Raw genomic sequence first — 13,877 nt, 5'->3', positions numbered from 1 at the left:
TTCACTAATGAAATGGTTGGTCTCTCTTTAATTTAGCAATTAGTAATTTTAATATTTGTCATGTGCTATAGATGTGGTTAGATTCCAATGACCTGGCAACTCTCTTGCATGACTTGGCTTGCCCTAAAGCCTTTTAATTCACTAACACATGCTACCACTTACCCCTCTAAAAGGTGTACTTTGAATCATACAATGCACTATTTCATATTCTTTTAAAGATGTGTTTATTTCATTTTTTTTTTTCTGTAACATTCCATAAAATACCAAATTGCCACAATGCATTGAAAGATTATTTAAAATACAAAGAACAAAAATTTACTGTAGGTTTTAATTTTGAACTAAAGTGTGATTTCTCTTATGCAACCCAAGTACAAAACTCATGAAATCTTGAATCTTCTAGTCATAGTTGAGCAAAAAGGAGATAAAAAGAAGCAATAATTAGTAATGAGGGACCCAAATGGAAACCCTAGTTGAGTTAGGCTCCAACATGAAAATCTAATTTGTTTCATGTTGACTTAATATCTCAAGCATGCCTTTTTGGGAACCATGGGGATTTGTTCTCTCCTTATCTAATCATAATAATCACTTTTTATATTATTGAGTGGATAGAATTGTTTGGTTTGATCCCACCATTTTGTTGGTTATAATTCTCCTCTCTTGTTGATGTGTCAATGCACATATTTTGATTTTTGATGGGGTTAGCAAGTATATATTTGATACATGGCAATTAGAATGGCATGATGTGCCAATCAAAGAGAAGAATGAGTAATGGTTCCTTGAAACATGGATTAGAATGATTGAGATTGGTTAGTTGGTGTTTTCCTATTAGAGTTGAAGCATAGCACATGATGTAGGATCTTTCACTTTTATACATGTGGGTGAGGTGCAATACCTTTATTCAATCCAATTCTTCATTGTCACAATACATAGTTATCATCACTTTTACATTTCCTTTTTACATAGTTATGCTTTAGCTACCTTTTCAAGTTCATATGCAAGCATACATTCATCTAATTTTTTTTTTTAAAAGGAAAACCATAACTCTAGCTCACATTATTGGAATACAATAAAGAATGAAGACATATCTTCATTGGAAATTAGATACAAAAGCAGATGTCTTGACAATTATATGAACGGTTCGATTCACTGATTTCTTAACAAATGAAAAAAAAAATTACCTTTAACTTAGATAGTTGAGTTTTATAATCCAGAACCACTAAATCAAAATACGATAAATCCAACATATCAGGCCGTAAAGCATTAATTAATCAAGTCACAATCTAACTCTATAAGTTGTCGAAAAACCATGATACTTCAATTAGCTTAAAGTTTCACAAGAACACAGCCTCTCTAATTTTGGATCATTGATAGTCGGTCTTATAAAAGAGCAGCATGCGATGCAACGAGCTAGATAGATCATTTATTTATTAGAGTATTGATAGAATTATTTGAAAATATAATTTTTTTTATATATATTTTATTTTTATTTTTTCGAGTAAAGAGTGTTTACTCTAGTTGATGATAAGAATTTTAATTTTGATATTGATTTTTTTGTTCATATATATTTTCTATTTTAAATGATAATAAAGAGAAGAATTCACATATTCCAAGTCATGGAATTGTTTCCATAACCGAAAGATTTAGCATAATTCTAATTGGAATCAGAATAATTAAAAAAAAAAGAAAAGAAAATAGCAACAAAATTAATTGATGATACCACTTAATCACTCGCAAAATTAGTATGTAGATATATATATTTTGATAAAACAACAATTGTATGAAACACAAAGGTTATAAAGAGATGACTTGCTGACAATTTTCATGTTGGTGTCCAAAGCCATCAATTACAATCACTTTCACTTCCCCATAACGTAAGAAATACTATATGACAAATTTGTACATGTGGATCTCCAATTTATGGATTTTACACAAACTATTTTGCTCCACAAAACTACTCTCTCTCTCTCTCTCTCAATTGTCAATTGCTAACAAATAACATTACTTTTGCAATTTCTCCTTCTCATTAATGGAAATTATACTAGAATGCTACATAATTAATTAACATTTTAGGTAGCATGTCAATTGATTTGGCTTTAGTGAAAAATAGAAAATATTTATTTATACTTGAGTTTATAGGTACAGTTGTCAAAATTGCAAATTAATTTGTATGATTTGTATGATTTTATTAGTTAAGATTATAGAACCATAATTATTAAAATCGAATCTTAAGTAAAATCGGATCAGAATCGCATCGAGTTAGTTTGAAAAAGATTAAAGTCGATTTATAATTTCGCGATTGCACGATTACATGATTTCATAATTTCATGATTCTTATCACTATTTTATGAAGGGTATATAAATATAATTATTAACTCAAAATATATAAACCGGCTCGGGCATAATTAATATGTTTGACACTAATCACATGTGCTTTACAATATTTAGGGTTAAAATAGATTGTGAAGTTAAAAGTTATCCTAAGCAAACATTCTCATATTAATATTTAGGGGTTAATTAAATATTATAAGTATCATATGGTGGTGTTTTATTATTCATGTTCTTGCCATTTGAACATATATTATTATTATTATTATTATTATTATTATAAGGAAAATTTAATTAAACTAGGGACTAATTAAGTACTCAATTTTACCAAAATGCCCTTCAGAAAAAAATTTATTACAATGTCATATGTACGATGGAAGTGAATAGTCAACGCCAGAATTTAAGGTCATCATTAATAGAAATGACAAAACTTTAAAAAAGGTCTTAAATGTTAATTAAATGGTATGAGCAATTAATGGTGGCCTCCATGTTTGTTTGTTGGTTTTTGTTCATACCTTATTGTACTTATTATACATTATCTTATTAATTTAACTAAATTATATAATTTTTTATAATAAAATAATTAGCTAATATGATTTTAGTCTAATAACTAGAATCTTGATATTATAACAAGATAATTTTTTTCAATATTTTTTGGCTCTTCGCCGAAGATCCTAGCCCGAATCCGAAGGTTATGTTATTAGAAATCAAATAGGATCCGTATTCAAGCTCTCCACCGCAACTCTAATTTAAAATCACCCCAAAATAGATATATTGATTTTATATTTTATACTCCTTTGGTCTCATGTATATGGACTCACTTTTATTTTTCGTTTGTTTCAAAATGTGGTTCTATTTTCTTTTTTAAATGATCACTTATTGTTTTTTTTTTAAATATTCTTGATTGGTATCCATTATTTAATATTATAAAGGAGTACTTGGAAAAATAATTTTAAAAAAATATTATTCAACTATATTGACTAATTTTTCTTAATTTATGTGAAAGTCAAACTAAACCTACATATATATGGGACAAAAGGAGTAAAAAAAAGTTTATAAATTCGAGCGACACAAGAACAGAGATTTATTGTGACATCCCGATTCGGAAAAACGATACTGAGAGGGCGGGTAGAGAAAAACTCTTGGTTAAATTCTAAGATGACAAGCTAGTTATGAGTAGTGGAATGCGGGATACAGGAATGAATCGGATTATATATCGAAAAGGGGAAACTAATCATCAGATGTGTCTTTTGATGGAATGGCTTGGAGAGTTGGAAGAACTCCAAGATTAAGTGTGCTCGCTTAATGGAAATCCTATGATGGATGACCTCTTGAGAAGTTTCTCATCATCCGATCTAACTACCTTCAAGTTCATTGAAGAGGATATCTTCACTTCTTTCTGTATAACTATCCAAATAATATAAGACACTAACTAGACAAAATTACTATAATGGTGATGACAATAACTTAGATATGAGAACAAGATCTCAATATATGGGCAACAAGAAATCTCAATATTTGGGCGATAATAACTCAGATCTATATACAGATATGAAGATTATTTGCAAAAACAAACCAAAAAAGCAAAGAAGTGACCACCATCAGTGGTTGCCCATCAAAGAAGAAAAGAGAGCTTTTAGGTAGGTTTTGATAGAGAAAGAGATTTGGATACATATGCATCTCTCTTTTGGTTTTAGTTTAATTAGGATTTTCGATTCGCATTTCAAGATTTGAGTTGAGTTTGAATCATTTTTTTTTTTTTGTGTAAATCACCAGTATTCGAACCCTATTATTAAGAATCGCCTAATCCGGCTCAGAGCTTAATTACAATTAAGACTCATCGCCCCTCTCTGTAGGTGCGTTTAGTGGGGATTGGAACCGAAAGCTTTTCTCATATGTTCAGCCTGCTTTATTAACTAAGCCACAATTCGTGAATGAGTTTGAATTATATTTTATAACTAAGTGAAACCAGCACTTTGCACAGATTGTTTTGATAGTTTATAATTTATAAATATATATTAAAAATTCATTTTTTTATTGCTATATATTGTATTTTATAAATTACATTTAATATATTATTAAAAGATTTTTTTTTTCACAGATTATTACATTAAGTTATTTTGTAATAAAAATTGTGATACTTTAAATTTATATGAAATAAAATTCAGTTAACCATGTCTAGCTTTAGTTAAAGTTTATAATTCAAAAATTTAAACATTATATCTTGTTATAGATAAGTCCATATAGATAAAGTTTTAGATTTCCAAATAATTCAATATAAATAAATATTATTTATAAATTATTTATGAACTTATGAATACTCTAAAATTAATAATCAATTAAATATAGGTCAAAGAATCAATTCTCTATATATGAAATAATAAAAATTATATCTTACCAAAAAAAAAAAAAAAAAAAATTATATGCTCGAAGCCTCCAACACAATAGTTATACAGTCTTCATCCTTCCTTCATTGTACATCTATCAAATAATGGCATGTTGCAGGTTAATTGTAACCTATATTACACTGATTTCATTCTCTTTTTTCTCCTTTCTCAAAATGATAGAATAATCTCAAACCCGCAAAACTATCATCCATGTTACTGCACAGCATCAACCAAAATACTAAATTACCTCAATCAACAGTGTGAAAATGACCAATGTTGTTTGTGGAAATAGCCGGTGCTTTAGCTTTTCCACATAATGTGTATACCGTACACGTCTTAAACCCATTGTTCTCTTTATCTGTGAGAAGTCATCATATACAATAATATACAAATTCATAGAAAATATTCACTAAAAGCAAAATTCAAATCCATTTCCCCAATGCTTAAAAAAAAAAAAAGAAAAAAGAAATAAATAAACTGAAATCTATACCTTCCACGGCCACAACGTAGTTATGGAAGTCTAAGCCATAGCAAACAAACCCAAAAGAGCAGCCAATATCAATAGCAAACAAACCCAGAAGAGCAGCCAAACCCAGAAGAGCAGCCAATATCAAACCCTGCTCCTTGAAAACTCTCAAGAGCTGAGAAAGCTTAGGCCATGCACACCAACACGCAAATACCGAATAGAGAAAGAAGATTATTATAAAGAGATTATAAAAAATTAAAAAAAAAAAAAAAAAGATAGGATAGGATAGGGCTCTTCATTTAAATATAATCTTTTAAATTTAAAACATATATTATTTTACTGTAGATAATTTGTAAACAAATTAAATTATAGTAAAATAAAATAAAATTTAAAATAAGCAAAATTTTGTAGAAAAAGATAAATAAGAATCCTGAACGCAGAGCACTTTGAACTTATTTTTTTGTTCAGGATTATATATATTTACAGAGGTATAGATTCTAATGTGAAATTAATATTTGTTTAAAAAAAATATAAAACAAAGCAAAATACCATTCGCTTTCTTCCAATTATAAAAAAGCGAGTGCAGGGAGGTTTCATGCACATGGTCCTACATTATAAATAAAGAAATATATATATATATATATATATATATATATATATATATATATATTTAAAATTGAGATATGGTGACATAAGTCAATTTCTGCGCTGCTATCGTAAATTGGTGCGTAGTTGGTACAGATTTTTCATTAAAATTTAAGCAAAGGGGAAAAAAAAAGAGAGTAAAATATCAATGAGAGTGAAACTTTTATGTATAAAATGAAATTTATACAGATTGATTTAATTATGAGTTTAAATTAGCATTATTTATTATTTAATTATAATTTCACAGTCTCAAATAATAAATTAAAATTTTAAGTTTTGTTTTTAAATTTATTCATGAATTACTTCAGTTGACTCGACAGTGTAATATAGTAAAACTCACAAATTATTTATATTCATAATTATTTTTAAAATCCTCAAGAAAGACATTTTACAAGGATATGACATTACAAAACCAAAGAGGCATGCAGTTGACCTTTTGTTTTATTTTTCAAAACATTTAGATATTGATACCATTTTATAATTTTTTTTTTTTTTTAGTATTAGGGAATGAGATACGAATCTAGGTCTATATTTTATAATTTTATTAGCACTTAAAAATATTAAATACCTAATCATTCAACCTCCTAATAATAATAATAAAAAAAAACCCATCTCTTCTATGTTTCTCAAAAAAAATAAAAATAAAAATAAAAATAATATTTCAATTTCTATCCAAAAGGCCAAAACTCATTAATTTTCTCATATGAACTTGAAAAACCAAAAAAGAATTGTAAAAATACAACACAACAATGAAATAGGTGATGTATTTCCAGTTCTTCCAAACTTTTTTTTCAATTATTTCCATTGTTTTTGCTCGAACTTATGAACTCTTTTAAAGTCTTAATCACTCCCACTTTGCAAGTTGGCATTTAATAAAGGTAAATTGCAAACACTTATTCATCTAGAAACAAACTTCGTCCCCTCTTATTTTCTTTATGTGGCTACCAATCACAACAATATTATTATCAATTAATAGCAAAATAATAAAAAATAATTGTGTACTTAAAATAGTTTCTAATGAGTGTCAAACAACTGTCATGGCAATATCTTGGAACTACGATTGAACTTTCCACAAAATGTTTCCTTTTTTAAATTTTTTTTGAAGATTTGGAAATGGTCAAGAAACCAAGTGAAAGAGAGGGCAATGAAGAGAATTTAGTGGAAATTGGAATTCAGAAGCTGACAAATGTTTGAAGAAAAAGCACTAGGAACTTTTGCAGGTAAATAACAGGAATTGAATTTCTATTCCATTTTATTGTTTTTTAACTTCTCTTTCTCTTCACTTCTCTTCTCTCTCACTCACTCTCCTGACAAGACCACATGCCCATGCAGACAAATCCAGACCCACCCACATACTCATCCCACATGGATGTGTGAGATAAAGCCTAGAGGACATCTGCCCCACCTTCACATTCTTTCCCTCTTTCTTTCTTTCTTTCTTTCTTCTTGTTTGTGTGTGGTGTGTCTTAAAAAATGTTTGCCAGCTCTTTGTTCTTTAATCAGAGTAGTTTTATACGTGTTGATTATATGACAAACCTTCCTATCACTTCTGGCTGTCTTTCCATTTGTTATCTGAGGGAAGACTAGAAAGAAGAAGATATATTCCATGAATATATATCTATTCTTGGATCTGGAGAGATTCTTTTATTACAGTTTTGTTTTTTGGTAGTATTAGTTTCTTACAGGAAAATACAGAGAGAGTAATGATGTTTTCAACTATGGCTACATACTTTATGTTCATATTATATTGAGTTTTTTGGTATTGGGAATTGGTCCCCTGCCTTTTCTTTCCTTTTGGTTCTATTACAAAGTAATTCTTTGTCCTTTGAGAACCCAATATGGTATCCTTTCAGTTTCACGTACTGATTAAAATTTGATTTGAGTTTTCTCGTTCTTTGTATGTTCCTTTTCTTGTATTTTTCTCTCGATTGTCGCTAAAGTTTGACAAATTGGAGGGATTTAATGGAAATTCTGAAATGAGCAGTTATGTTTTAGGAGGAGCATTTGTGAGATTGTGATTTTGATAGCTAAAGGACTAATCTTGATATTTTTGGTGTTGATGGGTACCTAAAAGTTTATGTTTTGAGCTGGAAATTAGCTGGAACGCGGTGGGGCTTTAAGAGAAATATTTAAGGAGCCATATATATATTTATGCAGAAAGATTTTACTTTTCTCATCTTCTTTGATTTTTTGGAGGAAAAATTCTCTATTTGGAAACGCTAACTTTGGAGTTTCATGTATATGGAAAGTGCTTTATTCTTCTTTTGGTTCTTAGAGTTGGTAAAATAGGAGTTTGCCCTTCGAATATTTATTAACGTAACAGGTCTGTGAAGAATAAAAAGATAAGAAATTGTCAGGAGAAGATAAGAGTTCAATGGTGGATGTGACTCAAGAGTGAAGCAAAGTCTGTCAACTGTCTGATGCCAATATTTCTTAAATGTGTACCAAAGAATTGCTTAGAGCTTGAAATGTTGTAAGCATTTGGTTTAGATAATGGATGATGGATAATTAGTAAGTGTAACTATTCAATTGGATTGGTTGAGGAGAGGAAGGGGAGATGGCAGCAAAACTTTTACATTCGTTAGCAGATGATAATCCAGATTTGCAGAAGCAAATAGGATGCATGACAGGGATTTTTCAGCTTTTTGATCGTCACCATGTCCTCACCGGTAGGCGAATCAACCATCGGAGGCTTCTTCCAGGTTATTTTCAAGACTGGATCTTGCTTACTTTTCAAGAAATGTTATTCATTTAATGAATTACCTTATTTAATATATATGATTTTCTTATTCATGATGAATTGAGTATGTCTGATTTTGATATTTTTATTTATTTACTTGTGAAAGTATACTCAATGGCCTTTAGTGCCAAGAAAAGATAGAAAGATGGAAGCAGCTGATTGATTTCTCATAAAAAGTGCCTTTAAACATTGTCAATTTCCCCAATTTTGATTCTAATGTGCAATCTCATAATAATATGCATTATGTTTTCATGCTGTATGTGAATGGATTAAGATGCCTATGGATGTGTGTATATATAGATCCTTAAGTTATGGTCTCCAACTATTTTTCAGGTAAATTTCTTGCTAAAGTTTATAAATTCAACATACCTGTTTATGAAAACTGGTTCTGGCTTCTTGATATTTTTCTTGATCAGTATTTCTCTCTGTACCCAAATTTAGCTGCATCAGTTTAATTTTATGTATAGTCAAATACATTATTTATCTTCATGTTTTTTTCCATACTCGTAATTCCAGTTGTTGATCATGATTTGGCCTTTGTTGTTGCTATTATTTTAGTTAATATGTAAGGTTCTTACAGTTATTGAAGTCCTAATGATTCTGTAATAATGCAGGTGATTCCCACTTGAATAATGGTATATCAGAAAGGGAATCTTTTAATGTCTACCATCGGTCTACGGAGGCTGTAAGCACTCTCAATTCTCATCTTCTTCCTTCCTTCTTCCTGACAAATTTGCTAAATACTAAAGACAAGGCTTAGTTCAGCCAACCTTGTCTTATCATAGTTTTTCTTCGTCAACAATGCTTACCTGTGTATATTGACAATCTTTGTTGAATACCGTGAAATTTGCCTGTATCCCAAAATGGTATCTTCTTTTCTATTTCTTTTTTTACCCGTAAGAGCAGCGAAATGTACCTCTATGCTTTCTCCTGATTTATAATATATTTGCCAATCTTGCACGTATGGAGCTTATGTAAACTTCTGACTGCAGGAGATGAATTTTAACAAGAATTTGAATGAGAAGCAGAGGAATTCTATGGAATCATCAAGACCATCTTTCTCATCATCTTGTTCATCCTCCTTGTCCTCTCAAGATTGTAGCAGAACAGCTCAACCAGAAGCTTCCTCTTTTGACAGAATTATTTTCCCTGATACTTCTTCAAGGGATGCTATTCTAAACCAGCCTAGTACCTCTCCTCATTTAGGACGGCAATCCCTCGATCTTCGAGATGTTGTCAAGGACTCAATGTATAGAGAAGCTAGAGGTCTGTCGGTCAAAACTCCAACTAAAGAGGAAACAATGGGCCATGTACATGCAATTAAGCATAAAGACTCACCAAGGCCATTACATCTCTCAAAATCTGTGGATGGATCTTATGGAAATGGGAACAAGGGGAAGCAAAATTCTCCTGTTGATCTCAAGGAGTCCCTTAGAGTTCTTGCTAAACTTAGAGAAGCGCCTTGGTATTACAATGAAACTAGAGAACGGCCAAGATCATCGCATGATGTAAAAGATGGGACTTCTTGTATAATTTCAAGAGATGCTCCTCGGTTTTCTTATGATGGGAGAGAAATGAATCGTTTATCTTTCGAGTCACGGGATACCATTAAGTCCACACTAAAGCTAAAAGAGCTGCCTAGACTTTCATTAGATAGTCAGGAAATTTCATTGCGGGTTCACAACTCTGATTCAAGATCAAGTCACATTTCAAAAGATTTAAGAAATGGTGGAAATTCAAATGAAAAAGTTTATAATCTACAACATTCAGTGGAAACTCAGAAACGGCCTTCTAATGTAGTAGCCAAGTTGATGGGTTTAGAAGCATTGCCAGAGTCCGCATCAACTAGTTCTTGTCAGTCAGGTCTAGTCAAGTGCTTACCTGTTGAACTTGGTGACTTCTCAACATCACTCATAGCAAATGATGTAAACAGGCGAATTCGGATTCCTAAGTCCCCAAGAAGCTTATCAAAAGAGCCAATATCACCAAGGTGGAAAAATCCAGATCTGATCATGAAACCTATTTCAAGGTTGCCAATTGAACCAGCACCATGGAAGCAGCCGGAAGGAAGTCGAGCTTCTCAGAAATCTGCAAAAATTTCAGCCAAGGAAACAAACCCCTTTCCCACAGTTTACAGTGAGATTGAGAAATTGAAAGATCTTGAGTTCAATCAATCTGGAAAGGATCTTCGAGCTCTTAAACAGATTCTGGAAGCAATGCAGGCTAAGGGGCTCTTGGAGACCACAAAAGAAGAACAAGGTTCAAACACTGGGACCCAGAGGGAGTATGAACCAAACTGTACTAGCACCCGGAAAAAGCCAAGGTTCTTAAGTCAACGAAACCAACATAACAACTATGTTAATGCTTCCACAACTAGAGGCTCAGATTCTCTGAGGAGTTATGAATCCCCCATTGTGATCATGAAACCAGCCAAACTGGCTGAGAGATCTGGTATTCATTCTTCTTCATTAATTCCACTAGATGGCCTTCACGGTCTTCATAGAATTCCAAGCAGTGGACATGCAGATGGTAAAAATGGATCATCTAACAGCAGAAAAGCTAAAGATCAATCTCCTAGAATCAGTCACCGGGGTTCTGCTGTCAACTCCAATGATAAGAAAGCTAGTGTGAGGAATAAATCAACTCAATCTTCAACAAGACCTCAACTATTGCCAAAAGAAAGCACCACAAGTTCAATAAAAATCTCAGGATCTGTGAGTCCAAGACTGCAACAGAAGAAGCTTGAGTTTGAGAAGCGATCTCGTCCACCAACGCCTCCATCTGATTCAAACAGGCCTAGAAGGCAAGCCAACAGAATCTCAACTGAATCAGGTTCCCCTGGTGGGAAAAGTAGACTAAAATCTCACAAATTTCCACAAAATGATGACCAACTGAGCCAGATAAGTACTGAATCAAGTCACCAAGGTGACGACATTTCTCTTCAGTCCGACAGCTCTGTTGTCTTTGAATTAAAAACGGATGTGGAAGTTACCAGTAATGAATATTCAACTGAGATCAATGCTGACCAGAGTCCATCTATGAAGGGTGGCTGTCACTTGGTCTCTAGCTCAGAACAGAAAGTAAATGGTTTTAACTTACTCAAGTCACTATGTTTTTTGACAATACAAATGTTTACACTTTGTTTTTCTTATCTCAGAAACCAGCTTCAAGGTTGGAAGAAGACAGAACACTGTCAGATCTTACAGTTGACACACCAGAGCAGCCTAGTCCCATCTCTGTTCTGGATGCTTCAGTGTATAGAGATGATGCGTTGTCTCCAGTAAAGCAGATACCAAATGCCCCTAAAGGTAAAGCTCTATTATCCAGAGTACTTTCTCAGTTTTACATGGCAAGTTCAGACTATAAAGAATTGAACATTGGAAGACTATAATGAATGCATCCTATATATGCCAAAATTTGATAGATAATTACCTGTCTAACCAAAATTTTTGTCCATATCGCATGTGTACCTGTATTCTTAGCAAGACATTCATAAGATGGAAATAAGTTAAATCATGCAGATCATAGATTCCTAAAGTTGCTATTCATCTCACGCAGTAAGATTTGTACATTCCTGATATTGCAGACAATGAACTTGCAGTTACACTTGATATTAATATAAATTTTATCAGAAACATTATTTATCTAGAGCTATTCAATTAAAAAGGAAGTGAAAGAGAAAAAGAAAGTATAGTAATTGTCATCTTTGTGATTCTACTCAATTGTTAGAATAAGTTTGATGAATTAGTTGTATCAGGAGAGAGATTTGTGGTTCACATCATCGTTTGATTTTTATTGGGCCTATATACCTGGATGAGAAATAACACATGGAAAATATGGCAGCAAAGCAACTAGTGAATAGTGATAGTAGACAGGACAAACAACAATTAACACTTCGATTGTCATCCATTGTCATTGTTGTTTTCATCATAGAGTCCTCAATTACCAATCAAATCTCATCGAAAATCCTCTTATGTAACAGGTGATGGCGCTGAAGATTCCAAAGAACAACACAGTAAAAATCAGTGGAACCTTGCAGATAACTTCTCATCCAACAGTGTCAGTTCTGCTCTTCCATCGGAGATCAGTCGCCAGAAATTACAAAATGTTGAGAACTTGGTACAGAAACTTAGACGATTAAACTCCACTCACGATGAAGCCAGTACGGATTACATTGCATCACTTTGTGAGAACACAAATCCAGACCACAGATACATTTCTGAGATCTTATTAGCTTCCGGTCTTCTACTCAGAGACCTTGGATCTAGCATGGCAACATTTCAGCTCCATCCATCAGGTCACCCCATTAACCCTGAGTTATTTTTCGTATTGGAGCAAACCAAGGCCAGTTCTTTACTTTCAAAAGAAGAGTGCAGCCCTGCAAAGAGCTTCTACTTGAAGCCAAATCTCGAAAGGTTTCACCGCAAGCTCATATTTGATGCTGTTAATGAAATGATTGTGAAGAAGTTGGCACTCCTGGGGCCTTGTCCTGAGCCATGGTTGAAATCTGATAAACTGGCAAAGAAGACCCTCAGTGCTCAAAAGCTGCTAAAAGAGTTGTGTTCAGAGATTGAACAGCTTCAAGTCAAGAAGTCTCTATGCAGCTTAGACGAGGAGGAGGATGATCTCAAAAGCATTCTGTGGGATGATGTAATGTGCCGGTCAGAGAGTTGGACAGATTTTCATAATGAAGTTTCTGGTTTAGTGTTAGATGTTGAGAGATCAATATTTAAGGATTTAGTTGATGAAATTGTGATTGGCGAAGCAGCTGGTTCACGCACCAAACCAGGTAGGCGAAGGCAGCTATTTGCAAAGTAGCTAGTAGTAATATGCAAAATAGCATCTCCTAATTCTTGATTTTACCCTTTTTTGTTTGTTTTTTTTGTCCCTATCATTCTGATTTACATTTTTTATATTAAAGAAAAATAATTATGGGTAAGAACTGCATTTCCGTTTTGAAATGTAAAGAAAATATTTTCTCAGATTTTGACAATATACATATTCATAAGAGTGAATGAATGAATATATGCATAACTTTTTTGTTTAATATGCAATATCTGGAATTGGTATATAGGCTTCTTTGTTTTTGGTTTATAGTTGTTGGTTATGCATTCAAAGAATTACAAATTTCCAAAATAGAAGTGAAGTTTAACACTTCAAGGAGCATTTGATCTATCATTGCTAGAGGAAGCAATGTACATGGAAGAAGCAATGTTAAGGTCTCAAATTGAGTTGCCATTTTACAAGGACTGTACGCTTTATTCAACTGATAAATCAAAGATGAAGCAATGTTTAGGTCTCAAATATTATTTTT

At 32.2% G+C, this 13,877-nt stretch overlaps 1 protein-coding gene across 1 annotated transcript; it reads left to right on the top strand.

Moving 5' to 3' along the window:
* Positions 1–6,899: 6,899 nt before the first annotated feature.
* TRM4 (LONGIFOLIA protein) lies at positions 6,900–13,610 on the top strand. The gene is made up of 6 exons (XM_012225009.4): positions 6,900–7,043; positions 7,156–8,525; positions 9,178–9,248; positions 9,556–11,643; positions 11,721–11,871; positions 12,546–13,610. The coding sequence occupies exons 2-6, from the start codon at positions 8,381–8,383 to the stop codon at positions 13,379–13,381; spliced, it is 3,291 nt and encodes a 1,096-aa protein (XP_012080399.1). The 5' UTR covers positions 6,900–7,043; positions 7,156–8,380; the 3' UTR covers positions 13,382–13,610.
* Positions 13,611–13,877: the final 267 nt, after the last annotated feature.

Source organism: Jatropha curcas, chromosome 10 (assembly GCF_041381405.1).
Source record: "Jatropha curcas cultivar XTBG-Jc1 chromosome 10, XTBG_Jcur_1.0, whole genome shotgun sequence".
Classification (NCBI taxonomy): Eukaryota; Viridiplantae; Streptophyta; class Magnoliopsida; order Malpighiales; family Euphorbiaceae; genus Jatropha; species Jatropha curcas.
The sequence above is the reverse complement of the archived record's forward strand: the minus strand, read 5'-3'. Positions and strand labels throughout refer to the sequence as shown.